Source organism: Rattus norvegicus, chromosome 5 (genome assembly GCF_021556685.1).
Source record: "Rattus norvegicus strain SHRSP/BbbUtx chromosome 5, alternate assembly SHRSP_T2T, whole genome shotgun sequence".
Classification (NCBI taxonomy): Eukaryota; Metazoa; Chordata; class Mammalia; order Rodentia; family Muridae; genus Rattus; species Rattus norvegicus.
The window spans coordinates 111,769,060-111,787,231 of NC_141538.1; the positions used below are offsets into that span (position 1 = coordinate 111,769,060).

At 39.9% G+C, this 18,172-nt stretch overlaps 1 protein-coding gene across 11 annotated transcripts in view; it reads right to left on the minus strand.

Annotated features, from left to right (window-relative positions):
* Elavl2 (ELAV like RNA binding protein 2) overlaps window positions 1-18,172 on the minus strand; it is a 150,035-nt gene that overhangs the window by 57,837 nt on the left and 74,026 nt on the right. For 5 of the 11 annotated variants that reach the window (XM_087660597.1, XM_087660594.1, NM_001302217.2 and 2 more), the window contains 2 exon segments: window positions 5,786-5,876; window positions 2,764-3,007 (listed from right to left, as the gene is read on the minus strand). In XM_087660597.1, coding sequence (XP_087516723.1) covers window positions 2,764-3,007; window positions 5,786-5,857 — 316 coding nt within the window. In that variant the 5' untranslated portion in view covers window positions 5,858-5,876. 11 annotated transcript variants of the gene reach the window in all.

Here is an 18,172-nt window from a genome sequence, read left to right on the forward strand (position 1 = left end):
TTCATACAATGCATTTTCCTAATAGTCATCCTACTAACTACACCCAGAACCACCAAACCCTGTATCAAAGAATTTCCTTCAAAACCCTTCAAGACTAGTATGTGTGCCCTAAACTATTCTTGAATCTGTGGTCTTCCACAGTCAACTTACAGGGGCACACTCTTAAGAGAAAACTGACCCTTATTTTCTCATCAGCTAACAACTGCAAATCACTCCAACATAGAGGTGGGATTGTGGGCCCAACTCCCTTTGCCATACTGGATTTGATCTCAATTGGCCTGCACTGGTTTTAGGCACCACTCTGAGTTAATATACTTTCCTGATATTTTAATAGAAATTACACAGTCATGAACTCTCTCTAACTGCAAGGAGAGTGAAGCAAAGGGACATCAAGAATCAATTCCATTTCAGCATGTAACCGCATGTCTGAGGTAAGCCACATGTTTCCATTACCACTGCTTACCACACTGAAGCCAAAGAGCCCACAGATAGGAAGACTGAGAACTCAAATTTACCCCGCTATGCCTCATAATAGCCCTGTAAAGGGTTTATGAGAAAATAAGATGATTTCAGTTGATATCTACCCAGGGATAAGATATGGAAAAGTCCCCAAGATGTTTTCTGTGGCAACTGTCTAATACGAAAAATGGATAAGCTTTTCACTTACCACTCCCAGTTTCATTTAAAAAAAATATGATTTTTTTTTTACACACTAGTCAAGCATCTTCATCCTATATCGGTAGGGTTGCCACTGAGCAACTGAACAAGAAATCACAGAAACTGATGGTATAGCCTGCATGCCATTTACCACACTTTACCACTTATTTCAAAGAGTCTAAAAAAATACACATGCAAAGAAATTGTTGTACTAAAAAAAATTGGAAAGATAAAATCCAGTATAGTGAGCAGAACTGTTTTCTACCTTGCCCAACTTTCAAAAACTCTCTATTAAATTCATATATTGGCAGTTCTCATTTGTAAAGGGAATCTGAAAATACCCAGGAATTCGGCTCAGTGATAGAATCTCCCCTATAGCATGTATGAAGAGTTTGGTTCAATCGCCATACTGCAGCCCTCAAAACATACACGTGCACGCACGCACGCGCGCGTGCGCACACACACACACACACACACACACACACGCATGCACATACACACATGTGCACACACCACTAAAGGAAAATTTGATCCATTTGAGTATGAGTTCTCAACTGAAGAACTCATCCGAAAAGATAATAAACACAGAAGCAACACAATTAGCTAAAGATAGGATTAGTCAGTATGTCTTGGAGGCAATGGGTTTCTTTTTAATCTGATGTGAATAGATAAGCTGTCTGTTGTCTTCATTCTGTAGCTTGAGGGAGTAGAACAATGAGGCACAAGCATAGACACTGGCTCCAGGCACTTAAGAGATCTTGAAAAAAATGAGACTCTGAGCTTCAATTACAGAGCTGCTCAAAGTATTACCTAGATGGAAGTCCTAAATGCCCTCAGTGTGATCTCTGTCCTTAACCTCAATTAACCAGAGGTGAAGCTAGGAACTAACTTGTTCATGATCACATGACCAGTTAAGTAGTCAAATGCCTGGCCTAACCCTTCATACCACTTTTAAGGAAATGTCATTTCAAAACTTGGTTTGATTTGCTTGTTTATAAACTGTGTAAAGGGGTTGGAGATTTAGCTCAGTGGTAGAGCACTTGCCTAGCAAGCGCAAGGCCCTGGGTTCGGTCCCCAGCTCCGAATAAATAAATAAATAAATAAATAAATAAATAAATAAATAAATAAATAAATAAACAAACAAACAAACAAACAAACAAACAGTGTAAAGTAATTGTATGCACCACCAAAGTTTACATGAAAGACCCATGGGGTCTATCATTTAATGTCAGGTGGTTTTAGTATTTTAAAACAATTCCAGTAAGAACCATTAACTCCTCATTCTAAGAACATTCCTTAAATAGGTTTGGACTTAAATAAGAACTTAATAACTACCTATTACATAAACTCAGCAAATGGGGAATCATTTATGCCCAACTTCCCATCTTTTCCTCTTTATCTTTACAGTGAAGAGGATGCCCATTTGCTACATCTTTTTTCCTTGTTAAGAAACAGAACACAAACTCCCACTATTCTCCAATTCTATCATTGCAGTTATTCATACACTGAAAACATATTAGCCAAGACTTTATCATACACACTATAAGTAGAAGTACCAAAGTGACTTAATGGGAGAATTTTATTGTAAGGTAACCCCTCTTTCTAAAACAAAATGTCTCCTTATAGCTCATTAAAATGTTCAGTTACAAAAGTTCAGGGGTACTGACAAAACAAAGGTTAAACTGAAAGTTGCTGTCCTGCACACATTTTTCCTAAAGCATCATCCTTCATCTCAGAATAAATTCAGTGTTCAGTTAAAATACATCTAAAATAAAATACTTGTAATCTCAGCATTCAGTAAGCTAATATGGGACTGTCATGAATTCAAAACCAGTCTGACTTCATGATGAGCTGCAGGCTAATCTGTAGTACAGACTATAAACAACAGCAAAATAATAATAATAATAATAATAATAATAATAATAATAATAATAATCAGATATAGCCTTTAAAAGCATTTTATGGTTTAAAAGAAAAACAAAACTAGTTTCATATTGTTTACATAGTAACAGAAAATCTGGATATGTAAAGCTTTAGTACTGAATGATTTATAGACATATAAAGTTATTTTCTTGTATCTTGAGCCATCTACATAAAACTGCATACCTGTTATTTTGTCTCTTACAAGCTTACAGGACTCAATCTCGCCAATGCTCCCAAAAAGACTCTTTAGTTCTTCCTGTGTCATGTTCTGAGGAAGGTAGTTGACTATTAGGTTGGTCTTGCTGTCCTCTGTGTTCCCGGAGTCAACTGGTGAGGAGCAGTTGTTGTTTACAGTGGTTGGACCATTGGCTGTGTTATTGCAAGTTGGCCCATTAGACAGTTGTGTTTCCATGGCAGCAATTACCTGCTAAAAACAGAGAAAATAAGAAATGTCAGAATTCATATTTCACAACCTATTAGAGATTCTACCCAAGAGTTAAACACTTGTCACTAAACAGGAGTCATTCTGCTGAGATTACAAATAAAACTTCAACAAAAAGTGCAACACCTACGCTAACTGTATTTCATATTAAGCTATTCAACTTAAGGCTACAATTATATTTCCACATACATATTCCATACATGCACATAAGCCAATTTAAATGTTGAAACATTGTCTAGAATCATATCCTGAGTCTAGTCATATACCCTCACTCACCTGTGGTATCCACAGAGGAAGTGATTTAATACCAAAGGGCACAGAACTGTGTCCTGACTAAAAATCATTCTCGAAAATAAAAATGCTTAACATGCTGCCAAAATAAACAAGCAAACAAAGAAAAGGTGATATATTAATTCTGAAGAGGATTCTTCAGTTCGTAAGAGTCAATTATCTAAGACTGACAGGCATCCGTTAACAAAAATCAAGGAGCAGAGGAGCAAAAGTCCTTTCAAAAATAAAAGTTTGTCAACATGTACTGTTTTGGTTACATACTGAAATGGTTTTGATTAACATTATTTTGTACAGCTATCATTGGTAAGAAATTAAAAAAATAGATGTTATATGTTCAGAAGTGAAAGGGTAAGTTAACTTGGGAGGAAAACTGAATATTCGGTCTACGTTTGTAGGCTATTTAGCCATTTTGTCAATTTGGCAGCTAATGACCACCAACAAATATCTGATCTATAGCACCAAAACAGAATCCACAAATAACTCAAGACAATATTTTGCCTTGACTTTAGTTTTAAGAACACAAGAACAAAAATGCATATCCAGTCACGAAAGCAACAATATAAACACACAACTTCTCCAAACAGGCCAGCTCAAGGCTATTGAAAATACAAGTAGAAAAGTGTCCATAAACCAAACAACCGATGAACAGCAGAGTTGGGGAAAATTACCTCGAACAGTTCCAACTGCTCTAAAAATCATTTATTATACAATTTTGGATGTAGTTTCCTAAAAGCAAATCGATGGGCTTTGAACAAAAGAGTTACAAACCACAGCCCCCAAACTCTCCAAAAGTCTTTTCCAATAACTGTCCAGCTTTGGACTGCCAAGACTATGGGGGAATCCAAAAAAAAAAAAAAAAAATCAAAGTATCAGTGAAAAGATTACACTCTGTCTTATCCAATATACCTCTCAGTTCCCCAAAGAACTGTTCAAACCTGACAACTCAGAGTGACATTACTCTTCTCACACAAAACTCTTTAGGAGGCTTTGATGTAAATAAGGCAAAGATTTTGATAAAAGAAAAAAGCGAAGTAGAGGGGGGGAAGGGCTGATTATAGGTGTATGGGGAAAACATCTTATAAAAAGCAAACTGCCTAAGAAAAAAGAAATGGGCACATCTAGGGATACAAAATCTCAATTACCAAGAGAAGTTTACATAAGAAAGCAGCACCAGAGAGACTGGCCAACTGACCAGATCCAGACTGGAGAGGGACAGGAATCATCAAAATCAAGATAAAAATGGACTCAAGCCAGAGTAGTTAGGAAATAATCAACCTGTAACCTTTCAATAGCTTCATTTCTTCTCCAGAGAAATGAACTCCACCCACCACCCCAAGATTTAAACTACTTTTCTTGGGTAAGTATTCTCAGTGAATACTTAAAGAATAATAAATTAATCGTTGGACTTCTGTATGAAAAAATAATCAAAATATTTCAAGACATTATAATTGACATATTACTTGAAAATGAGAAGGGAGGCTTCAGATATCCTGGTAAAAGCCTGACTGTACCAGTTTGTGGGTTGGTTGTGAATTACTCTTCTCACACAAAACTCTCATAGGGCTATCTCTGCTCAGCAACTATAAAAACAGTATACTACAAGGTAAAGTGGCCAAGGCCTAGGAAACAAACCATCATTCAAAAGTAAGGGTATGTACGCAAAGTACAAGAACCCCGAATGTGAGGTTTGGTCTAGAGCTCATTGGGATGGTGTGTGAAATATAAACGTTTATTGACTGAAATTAGCAGGGTGTAGGAAGGACAACAAACACTCTCGCTTAACTGCACATTTATTTCTATGTTCAGGTGGCAAGAATGAGCTTTAAGCCAGCATTCAAGTGAACAGCTGCAGTAGGCTGTGTGCACTTAAAAAAAAAAAATCACAGCATCTTTCAGCTATAGGACCATCTGCTCTGAATAAAATGATACTAATGTGCTATATTTTCCAAATAATGCATATTCCATTGATAGGCTCAACACAACTGTTCACAGAATGCACAGTCTTCCAACAGTTACTGGGCAAATAATTTTCAGCCAGATTTACAATTTCAAAAAAAATTTTTTTAGAATCAGGAATTGTAAATAACTTCAAAATGTAGTAACCAAAAAAATACATAGTAAACAGAATGTAAAGAATTACGGTAACTTAGTATTCAGACCATACCAAAACTTTTGTTTTTGTTTTTGTTTTGTTTTGTTTTGTTTTTAAAAAAAGCTTGTCAGTCTTTTGAGTCTGCACTAAAATCCTAATTTCAATTATTTCAGTTACATATTAAGAGCACGGTTCTGATCTCTATACACCACCACAGTTAAAATTGCAATGTGCTTTTAATACTTAATCATGGCCATACCACAGTACATAAGAATGATTAGTATGCCAAATTCAAGGTTCAAGTGTTTGGTATGGCCTCGGCACTTCTGCAACATGCTAAAAAAAAGTAGCCTACAGAATTTAAGAAAAATCCCACAGACCCCGGTCCAAGGCTCTGCTGCCCACGAACCGCTTCTAAGCAGAGAAGCCACATCACACAGTCTGACTGCCATGTTAGTTTGGAGTTGCCGTCTGCAATATGGACACAAAAAGTACCATACGTTAGAGTAGAGCAAGGTAATGCAACATGTCAGCTTGCACAGATTTACAGTGATTGTCTTCATATTCCCAGCACGTCCATGCAGTGGGGCTTAATTGAATTTGAGGCAATTCCAATCTAATCTTTCCAAATTTATTTTAACATGTAGTTTTCTTGCATAAATGTTAAGTATTTGTAATTAAAGCCTGATTTTAAAACAGTACTACATACTTGTCTTGGTATCTTTCTTTAAAAACTACCTTAAATTCCGTTTCGAAAATAATAAAAAAAAATTAAATGAAAATACTACGTGCAGTCCTCTCGGGGATGTGGGAGAAGGGAGGAAATGTGAATGAAATTTTAGTGAGAAAAGCAGTCAAGCGATTCATAAAGTGATTGCTTTGCATAAAAGCACTTTCTCCTAAATATCAAAGGGACATTAAGCGAAGCTGTATTTGCCCACACTGTTACATTATACTACAAATGATCCTTAATCCTGGGACTTCAAAATTAAAAGGGAATCAAGTCCCCCTGAGGTTATTCTGCCACTCCAGTTACACTAGTCTTTACCGGTTTCCCCCGGAACTGTCCACATATACAGAAGCAGTAAACCAGCATAATAATAGAATAAATTATTAAATAGAATAACAGAAATAATTAGATGAATAAATAGGATTTTTTTTGGAGTAATGACTATCGAATGACAGCTTTGTCCCTGAATGAAATCAAGTGAACATTTTTATAAGATGTAAATTGTGAACCCAGCATGCTTTAGAATTAGCCCCGCCATGAGGCCTCCAACAGCATTAACAGGCCATTTATCCCTTATTTCAACTTGCCTGCAAACTAAAGGGAGCTGTGATGGTGGCCCGAAAGCCAAAGTTTACACTTTAACTATATACCCATATGCTTAATGACAGAACATAGCCATATGAGAGCTCAGGGTCAGAAATAACAAACAGGGGCAAAACAAAACAAAACAAAACCAAAAAACCTCCTTACATTTTAGTAAGTACAAGTCCCAGCTTCAGAGTTAAAAGCCTGCCTACACGATTCACATGAAATGTGAACACGGAGTGGACTCTGGCTGCTATGAAAGGATTTAAGGCTTCTCGGTGGATACCTGTAAACGCCTGTGCTGGTCTTCCTTTCTCCCACTGTACCAGAGAATGCAGCCTAGTGCTGCTGTCTTTCATGGTGCAGTCATCTTACAGTTACACTTATCCTGAGACAGAGTACTTTACAGCCATGAAATAGTTTGACAAGGGCCCAAATACGGAACAGAACAACCACACCCAACAGGTTAAACCAAGCCAAAACTGCATGTCCAGGATTTATTCAGGAGTTACTATGCAAGCATTACCAAAAGCCATGGGTAAAATAATCTAATGGCCTCATCCCCTATATTCCATAGGAGAGAGACACTAACAAGCTGATCTACTGACGCCCCTCCTTTGCAAGCCCCAGGGATGCAAACGCTCTCTACTGAACCCACTAAGCTGAGAAGGCCGCTGATGGAAAATGATTCCACTGCACTTTTCCATTCCCAGCAGCCAGACAGTCTCTCCGCTTGAGGCAGACACACACCTTTATGGGAAGTTATAAATAAGTTGCTCACATGGCCCTTACCTTTATGCTGGCCAACAATTCAGTTACTAAAAATGTAAAGCTACTTCCCCTTCACTTAAGGACAGGTGATTCTGCTCCACTCAATCTACCACAGACAACCCGGCTGTGCACTATTTATAGACTCTACTGGCTCTGAGGCTCTTTGGAAAGGGGGAAAAAAAGCTGTATTGCACTGAAACAGAGCCATTAATTTTAAGGCTTAAAAAAATGTTTCATATATGTTCACCTCTTAATTTAGACGTCAATTGTGCCAATTCAGACTGCTTTTCATCCTGTTATTCTCTGCACAATAACTTATGAAAAGGCACTTTCACAGATCAATCTAAAATATTCTATCCTTGCACTGAGCTACAAGAGAAAATGGTGAGGAGCAGTTTGATGGGAGCATGGATCTCACAGGGGAAGGAAGGAAGGGTAGCTTCTTCTTTTCATGGTTGTATAATTTAGCTACAACAGGCACTAAACCTTTCCATGTTTGATTTTTTTTCTTCCCTTTTTTTTCTTGCAATAATGTGTACTTTGAGCTAACATTACTGTGTACTTCTACATCTACAGGTTCTTAAACTGGTGGAAATCTGAGATTAAACCTAGCTGGCAACAGTTAGAATTTGAGAAGTGAAGCTGGCCCAGCAGTTTTCCAAACATATAAAAACATGACAAGTCTCTATTTCCTAATCTCCGTAGTTTAAAAACCAAACAAGAGCAAAAACATTCTGTAAACTAAGATAATCTTTGCTATTTTTAAAACCTCGTCCAGACAGCCACCATGTAAGACAGACTCTAGTCAAAAAACACTTTAAAAATATCTTGAGACTTCTCGTTAAGTTCACCTGGTGTTATGACTGAGCTAGGAGAGAGGGTTCCAAAGCCTAAATACCATCAGCTAAAGAGACCAGACCTGTACAAGTCAGTCACAGCAGTGCAATGAGATGATCATTCCAAAGCTCCCAGAGATGCTGGTTCAGTCCGCCCTAACACTCCACTCCACTGCTATGTTTACTATCCTCATACCAGTTCCCAGGCTGGGAACTGGCTCCGTGGTCTATCATGAGTTAAGCCTGGGAGTGTGAAAACTGTCACTGCACTATATATGGGCTCTCAGACTTATGACCTATCCAACTGTCCTTCCTCGTCTTAAGTCACATTAACTTTTCGAGGGAGCTTTTCCTAAACCATCTACAGCCACCTGCTTCCTATCAGATCAGACACTAGGCATCCGATGCAGACACGAGCGCCCTGCATCCTTTACTATTACCAACCTTGGGCATCTGAGCCCTCTTTGTCCCTCAAGCCCAGTGCCTTACTCTCTTGCTTTGCTACTGGTCTCCCTTTGAGAGATTTGTTATGTGGGAAGAACAAGAGCAGTTTCCTCAAAGGTTAGGGATTAAAAGGGTGAACCATACCGTCTTTAACACACGGGAACTCAATAGTCTGTCTTTCTGCCCTACCTCAAGTATTTCACAATAAACATAACAATGAAAGAATATTTTTCATTTTGGGAGCATTCCACCAGTCACCATCACTCCCTGAAACCCACATGGCTATTGCATGGCTTAGCAAAGGAAACCATGTATCTCTGAAGTGACCAAGGATGGGATTTCTACCTTGAGAACAATTTGCCAACTATAAATCTCACAAGTCAAAACACACCCTGAAACATGTAACAGGTAAGCTCCATGCCTCTGTCCAGTACAGTTATGAAGATAGACCATGTGGGATTTAGGGATCACTTAGCAAAATGATCAAAAGCCAAGAGAACAGAAAGCCAAGCCAACAGAAAATAAATTTTGATAGAAAGGAATTCAGAAACCCATTATTCTTAAATTACAGGTCTTAAATGGTTTTAATTTGATACTGACTAGGTACACTAGGCAAATACAAATGATGTCTGTAAAAAGAATCCTGGCTAAAGGCAGGGTCAAGCACCTCTCTCAGACTAAAATTCCCAGTTTGGATACAATGATCTTGAACTCAACACTCACGCAGGGCTAGGATGCGCTCACCTCTGGGTGTACACCACAAGGGCAAATTCATTGTAATGTCTGCCCTCTGCACATTAAGACTTCCTCTAAACACCAAATTTAAATTACAAGGTAGAAAGAAAGCACCTATTTCTAACGTTTAAAAAGAAGGTTGGCAGTGGGGGCGGGCGGGGGGGATGGAATTCTGACCAAACGCCTCCTTCCTTTAGTGAACTCACAGTAAGAAACTAGAACATAAAGCAAGCAGTGGCATGGATGACTAGAGCGAGCAGCCGAGGACAGACTGACGACTAGAGCGAGCAGCTGAGGACAGACTGACGACTAGAGCGAGCAGCCGAGGACAGACTGACGACTAGAGCGAGCAGCCGAGGACAGACTGACGACTAGAGCGAGCAGCTGAGGACAGACTGACGACTAGAGCGAGCAGCCTGAGGACAGACTGACGACTAGAGCGAGCAGCCTGAGGACAGACTGACGACTAGAGCGAGCAGCTGAGGACAGACTGACGACTAGAGCGAGCAGCTGAGGACAGACTGACGACTAGAGCGAGCAGCCTGAGGACAGATGAAATCACATGTCTGTGGTTTCCCCTCTGAGATCATTACATGACAGCTTCATGCATGATACACTGCTGGACTTACTGAAATAAACAAGGGAATAGTCAACCAAGCTTTGAAATCAGAGATAACCCATGAATTATGAGGAAGGACAGTTGGTGTGTTCTCTTTAAACCTCATAGGTCAGTCTTCAAGCTTCATAGAAAAACTCCTGTCAAGTCAACCTTATACCACTTTATCTCATCAAGTCATGAATTCCTCAACTTCACACACAGATATTTGTCTTTGAGGTTAACAGAAGATGAACCCACTGCAGGAATATTGCGAGAAACCTTCTTTAGCAGTTAGTACTGTCTGTTGGCCCTTTATAGCTTCTACATACAAGTCAAGCCTCTTTCGATGCCAGTCTGTAGGTTTGGAGTTTCAGAGTTGGCAGGATTGAAGGCCTTGTACTTTGCAGATGAATGCAGGGCCCCAAATTCATCCCTTTCGTTCTGCACTTATTACAGCCAATCATGTTAATCAGTGGGAAAATAAATTAATTAAAAAGACTTGCTCACAATTCCCATCCTGCTCATCCATTCAACTGACATCTGCATGCACCTCCTAGGATCTACAGGAAGCTTTAGATGACAGAGGAACTGACTGCAAGGAGAAAGTACCAGGGTGTACTCATGTAATAGAGTAAGATTATAAAAGCAGAGTCGGAAGGAACACATATAGGAACACATAGGGAAAGGGTGCTTTGAAATGAAGGAGAACGTAGAGCGGAGGAAGTAGCAATGAGATCCTGGAGATAATGGTAGTAGTCCCAAGTAATAAACAGCAGGTCACTGAGAAGGTAACTTTGAGCCAGTATTTCAAACAGAAGTGAACTGGCTGCTGTGTGGGAAGGAGAGAGTGCATCTCAGATGTCTACATCCCACTCCCCTTAGTCTGTGAATCTGCCATGTTACACAGCAAGGGGAATTAAGATTCTAAATCAACAGACCTTATAAACATTTGACTGTCCTATATCATCCAGGAGGATGCAGAGAATTCTCAATGATTCCTGCACATCAAAGAAGGGGATGGGAAAGTCACACTCCAGAAGTCACAACATCGTAAGGATTTCAGTCAGCTTCTGGCAGGTAAAGCAGACACAGAAACCTTTTCTCCTCCGGCCTCCAGAGGGAACTTCATCTTGGCTGACTCAGACCTACTTTGAATGGACTTCTGACCTATAGTGCTGTCATCACGTATTGTGCTTAAAAAAAAAAATAAAGCTGCTACTTGCTCTGGTATAACAATCTGGGAAGTAAAACAACTGCAGTCCCCACTAGACTTGATAGTCTTATCGAGACAAAGTAGGCCAACAAAGTTAGGCTGCTATGTAGAGCAATGAGGAGCTACACGGAGAGTGAGAGACCAAGGAGTTGATGAAGCCAAATCACATAGGGACTTGAAGGTCATTTAAAGAAAAGAAACCAAAAAAGGGTGTGAGAAGATCAGGAGGGCTCAGCAAATCTGAAAGAAGTTATGCCAGGCAAGTAGTAATCACAATAACCCAGGCGTATAAGGATGACAGAGACGCTGACCAAGACGCTGTCAGGGGAAAGCATCAGATTCTGTATATACTAGGGAGGAAGCATATAGCTCAATGCCTACACTTTATTTGAGCAAAATCACCAAAATATTTATTATTTGCTAGGGACTAAGAATATAAGATGCATAAACAAAGGAAAAGTTTCCACACAGAGAAGTGGACAAAAAAAAAAAAAAAAAAAAAAGGAAAAGATTCCCAGGAAGCCTTGCATTAAATCAAGCTATTCTCTGCAAGAATTCTTTACAATGTATTCTTCAAAAAATAATTCTGTATTCCTTCATTTAAGAGCAAATGCAAAGCTCAACCATCATTTAACTTTACCAGGCTTAGCTAAAGCCATGCAACATGGTTTCTCATGCCTGCAATCCCAGTCCTCATGTATGGCAAAGCATAAGGACCAGGATGAGTTCAAAGCCAGCCTGGGCTACTTCCTGGAACCTAGTCTTAAAGTACCACCAGCCCCTCCTGACATGATGGTGCAAGCATTTAATCCCAGCACTCAAGAGACATAGGAAGAAGGCAAACTCTGGGAGCTTGAGGCCAGCCTAGTCTACAGAGCTAGTTCTAGAACAGTGAAGGCTACACAGAGAAACCCTGTTTCAATATAACAAAGGAACAAATGAATAAATGAATGTGTATGCCACCACTCCCAAGAAAGTTGATTTGTATTATTAGTCCATTTAAGTCATTCAAGAACAAGAAAAACTTGTTTTCCCCCAAAAGTTTTAAAATTACAGACACCATTTAATAAAGCAAAATTTCTGAAGTGAGAATACATTCTCCTTCAATGGGGCCATTTTTCCTACTGTAAAATAGTGAAATGGGCCTGTGGGTTAACTATATCTCAGTTAGAGCATGGAATATACTAAACTGTTAACTTCTGGCGATGAATCATCACCACCTCATTCTTTCATCCCAGCCTCAGTGGGCCTAATAAATTTCCAAGGCATTACTTGGCTGCAGAACCTAACAGGGAACAAGAGTGTAGTGAGAATCAAGTCAATTTCGCCTTCTGTTTCTGTAGCAGGGTTGTTTCATATAGGCAGATAGATATGAACTGCTAAATTAAGACAGCTCACATAGTAATCAGCACAGAAATTGGATTAACTTCACATTCTTCTACAGAAATCACAGCTATCAGGAACTCCCTCAGGGTAGAACACTTTGTGAAAGGCTGATTGGAAATCCTCAAATTAATCCCAGGAGTTGAGTGTTTTCATACGGTAGGTTAAAAACACGGTTCCTCTGTATGATAGAGACACTAAAATACTCTGTCATATTTAAGTTCCAGAACAGGAGGAGTGCTTAATCTCAAAGGGAATATAAAAGACAAGGAAGGCTTAAGGACAGAAATACCACTTTTCAACTCACAACTGTTATAAAGGGCCACAATCCTCCATATGGCCACTTAGGGTAACATTTTACTTTTCACTGTCATTTAAAAGGAAAAAAGAAAGAAAGAAAAAAGAAAAACGAAAGAAAGAACAAGAAAACCTCAAATGCTATAGCTAGCATTTAACCCCAAGCAGTGTATAACAAAATAAAGGCACCTGAGAGGTAAGCTGACACAAGGTGTGCATATTTTCTTCATAATGCTGCAAGGTTACAGTATCTATGAGCCTTAAGAAACTGAAACCTAAGAGGTAACATCCTAGGACACAGACAACTGTATAATTAAGGCGTCTGAAAGTAGAGTAGCCCCCTCCCCTTTGTCTTGTCCACGATAATCCACACCCCTTGTCTCTGAAAAGTGTGCCTTCTTACTGGAATTTACCTATGTAACATTCTTCTTTCAGGCTGTGTGAAGTCCAAGGGGTGAATGCATTCAATTTAAACACACAACTATGAGTTATATTAGTAGGGTAAGTTGATTCACACCAAGATAGTTATTCTATTTCCCTTTGTCTAGCTCTCCTGTTCTCTCCTCTAATGACAGTTTTATTAAAAACCTACATCCCAACTAAGAAAAAAATGGCTTAGGTACATCTGTGACTTGTTATGGTAATTAACATTTCAAGAATTTGTGTTCCATTAACATGTTATTTTATGTGTAATTCCAATGAGAGGAGAGTTTGGAGGAAGCATCGCAAGGACATTTCTAGCAGACAGGATACCTAAGAATGCACACTTAAGAAAAGCTAATGCTGCTACCACACAACAGGAACATACTTCTTTATGTCGTTGCCTCACACTGCTCATCCCACCACTCACACCGGCCCAGATGGCCCTCCTAACAGGGAAACTATTCAAAGTGCTTCAGAGCCCAGGCAATGCCCCCGCCCTCTCACAGAGCAAAGACCGCACTCACTCCACTTCTGTGGGCTTTGACTTCCTTACATCAGTGGTGCAAAGTTCACTCAAACACATGCTTCAGGGTTGGTACAAGTTCACAGGGCTGGTTCCCTGAGTTACACATGAACAGTGGGACAAATGTGTAAGTCTCTGTGTGTAATTACACACGAGCATATTTCCAAGTTATTGAAAACAGAACCTCTCACCTGGTGACTACAAGGAATGAAAGGAGGTAGAGATGTAATCGCAGGTTCTGTGAACCTAAGAAAACTTTCCAGAGACTCAAACCACGAATGAATTTGGCCCTTGAATTATCTATTTTCTCACAAGCGAGAAAGGGGGAGGGGGAAAAGGGTCTACTTTCTTTAAAAGCTTTTGTTATGTACAAATATCAGGCAGAAAATATGTCAAAGCACTTTACAAACTAAAGTGCTTAATGAGTATGGGGATGGTATCATTACCATTAGACAAAGAAAATGCTTCTTTCCAATGCTACCAGAGAAAATCTGTCAGTCTTTCAAGTTAAGCTTGGATAACCCCTTCTGCAGATACCAACATCTAAATGGGCAACAAGACTGCAGAATTTCAGAAGACTCGCATATGAAATGGGAACACTGGACAGAAAAATATTTTCTAAACATTAGTGTCATCGCCTGTTCTAAACACCTGAAGCAGATGCTACTATGTTAACCTACATTTGGCACAGTTGTAAACCATGACTGAAGACAGGTGGAAATTTTTATTTAAATTGCTGCAGTTTTTAATCCTAGATTTCCAAACACTATATTTAAGTATATACAGTGTCAATAGTCCAAGCACTGCCGCACATCTGGATTACAGCCTTAGCTATTTTAATTTGCCGTTCTTTAAAAGTGCATGCCCTCAATAGTTCTACCTCAAAACCCAGCTATACCACATCTGGGCATATACGAAAAAGATATTCCACCACCCCAAAAAGATGTTTGCTCACCTATGGTCATAGCAGCTTTATCCATAATAGCCAGAAACTAAAAACAACCTAGATGTCCCTCAGCTGAAGAATGGAGGAAAAAAAAATGTGTTACATCCATGCTATGGAATACTATTCAGCTATTAAAAATTAAAACATCGTGAATTTTGCAAGCAAATGGACGGATCTTAAGAATATCATCCTGAGTGAGGTAACCCAGATGCAAAAGGACATGCATAATATGTACTCACTTATAGCCCAATACAGGCCACAAACACAAAGAAGCTAAACAAGAAGGAAGGCACAAGTGAGGATGCTTGAATCTCACTTAGAAGAGGGAATAAAACAGAGACAGATAGAAAGGAAACTGAATGGGAGAGGAGATGGGGAGGGAAATTCGGCCCGGGGGTCAGGATCAGGTGAAGGGAGGGACATGAGAATGAATGGAAATCTGCAACTGATGGGGGGAGAGAGATGCGAGTGGAGAGGTAGGAGGCCTCTCCAAGATGAGACAGAGACCAGGGATAAAGGAGGAGCCCAAGAATCAATGGGGTGACCTTAGCTGTGACTGACAACATTGGGGATAGGAACCTGAAAACGCCACTACCTGTAGTCCAGTAGGAACCCCAACAGAACAACAGGGACACCACCACCTACAAAATGTATCCTGTCTACAAGATATGCAGTCACAGGGAATGGAGCAGAGGCTGAGGGAATGGTCAACCAACAGCTGGCCCAACCGGAAACCCTTCCCATGGGCAAGCACCAATCCCTGACAAGGGGAGCCCTACCCACTCAGAGGAGAAGGGGACGGGGATGGGAGGAAGAATTGTGGGATGGGATGACCAGGGAGGGGGCAGTGAGATGTAAAGTGAATACATTTTTTATTTTAACTAAATGCCCTCCTTAGGGAAAAAAAAAAAAGTACTTGGCTTTCCTCCTTCCTACCTTGGTATTTCACCCTGTACAGCTCAACCTCTTAGAACTTTAATACTCAGAATTCACCACCCACCCTGCTGTTTTACAAATAAATAAGGGTTTCAAGGATGAGCCAAGCATCTTCTCCCTCCACGTGGAAAGAGAGACTCTGGAGCTTAGACTGATAACACACATCATGTAGTGCTGGATGGGGCGTCCATCCACAGTCAGGAAAACGACGCAATCATACAGGGCTACTCACTTCCCTCATCATGTTTCTCTCAGCGTGACTGTCAAGCGAACCTAAATTTAAACATAATTTTTATAAGCCTGCATTAACTGTGATTTTGAGATGTTTAATTAAAAGAAAAATAAGGCACCCTGAATCCTCCACAGAATTTGCATAATTTTGGTACAAAAAGAGGTTGTTAGAATAACGTAATAGACTTTTGGAGAAGTCAATGAATCCTTTGATGAAAACAAGGGAAGGCAGAAGAAAAAAGGCTATTTTTTTATTGACTACTTATTCTATGCCTAATAATTTAAAGATAAAATTTCATTTAATCTTCATGTGCAGTATGAGTTTTATAGATCATCTTCAATTAGTGATATATATGATCTTCAATTTACAAATGAGTGGGAGTAATATAGAAGGTCTGGTACTTGCTAAGAGGTTGTACTCTGTGAGCATATTCCCCAGCCCTCTTTCTTATACTTTGAGAAAAGGTCTATTCTGAGTTGCTTAGGCTGCCCTTAAACTCTTACTGCAGAGTTCAGGCAAGCCTTGAAATATAATCCTCCTGCCTCAGTCTCTCAGAGAGCTAGGATTCTAGGTCTGTACCACCAAGCCGAGCTATAAACGAGGATTTCATTACACAGGTATGTAGCAGAAACCCTGGGGTATGAAGCCAGGGTCAGGAGCCCATTGAAAGCCTCCTAACTACTCTTAGCTTGCATGCTTACCCCATCTGCAACCCACTTTCCAATCCCAAAGGACACGGAGCTTCCCTACATAGCCAACATCCTACAACCATCTCTTTGCATGGCTTTGCTGATCCCATGCTGCCTACAAAGCAAAGCCTCAGCTTCCCAAGGATTTCCAAGGAATTCCCAAGAATAAACCCTAACGAATCCTCAACAGTTCCATTCCCTCCCAGTCTGCTTCCCACTGTTACTCAACCTCTCTTCTTCACCTGCAGCACCCTCACTACCTTCCTTCTGATAAAAGGAATGTCAGTCTATAAGGAGAAGCAATACTGTCTTTACCGGTAATTCTGAGAAACACTGAGCCAGGCAAGACAATAACCATCCAGTGTTCTAGAAGTCCACACCTCCTGCATGCACCTTCATATCTTGGCCTTCTTGTCATAAGCACAAAAAGGCTGACAAAGCAGAATAATAGCATGAAGGCAAACCAAGGCAGCATGTGTACACTCTCTCGGTCAACCACATGGCTTGCCAAGATGAAGAGTCTATCACAACATCATGCACCTGCAGGAGGAAAGTCAGCTTAGGTTGTCTTTATAGGAGAGACAACCACGGCCCGTCATTAACATACATATATTCTTTGCAGAATATAATTACTATTCAGTGTAATCTCAAGCTTCTAGTTGAGCCAACATTACCACCAAAAACCTAGCTGTTAGGTCATACTGTCACCACATTACAATTCAAGATAAGCAGATCTCAACAAAGAAGCATAAATAAAACCTAGACCACATGTGAAGTGTGTACCCCTGTCCTTCAGCTAAGGTCTGATATGTAAGACTGGAAAAGGCACTCAAGGTCAGAAAGCAATTTCTCTGATACACTGGATATACCAGGCACTGTACCAGATGGGCATAACATAGGTACACAAGACATAAGAATTCCGACTTCTCCCTTCCTGAGTAGCCAAGAAGTTAAAGGAATACAAGGAAAGTTTCCAGAATTCATAGCCATTCTGGGTGACCTATGCTAAATGTTTCACCAAGGGAAAAGGTGGGGGGGAGGGGACAAAATCACATGCTGCTTTGGAAAGTAGCTCTAACTAAAACAACTGAGTTTAGACATGTATGTGAACAAAAAGAAAGGAGGCATTTGCTTCTCCATGTTTAGAGCACTAGAGAGTAGCAGGAGAGGGCACATGGCATCCACATTGTAGTTAACATTAAACTTCTGACTTATTATCAAAGTTCGAAATTACAAAGAGGCACTGGCTGAACATTTTCTGATTTGGTTTCGGACTAGTAGTCATTCTCTGCTACAGTTTCATCTTATGTAAAGTGAATATTTCTTTAAAGGAATTCTGGCAGAACAGTAGATTGAGCACGCAAACCATAAATAGTCTTTCATCACCAACAACACTTTCAGAAGGACCAACTGCATGCCAGATAAT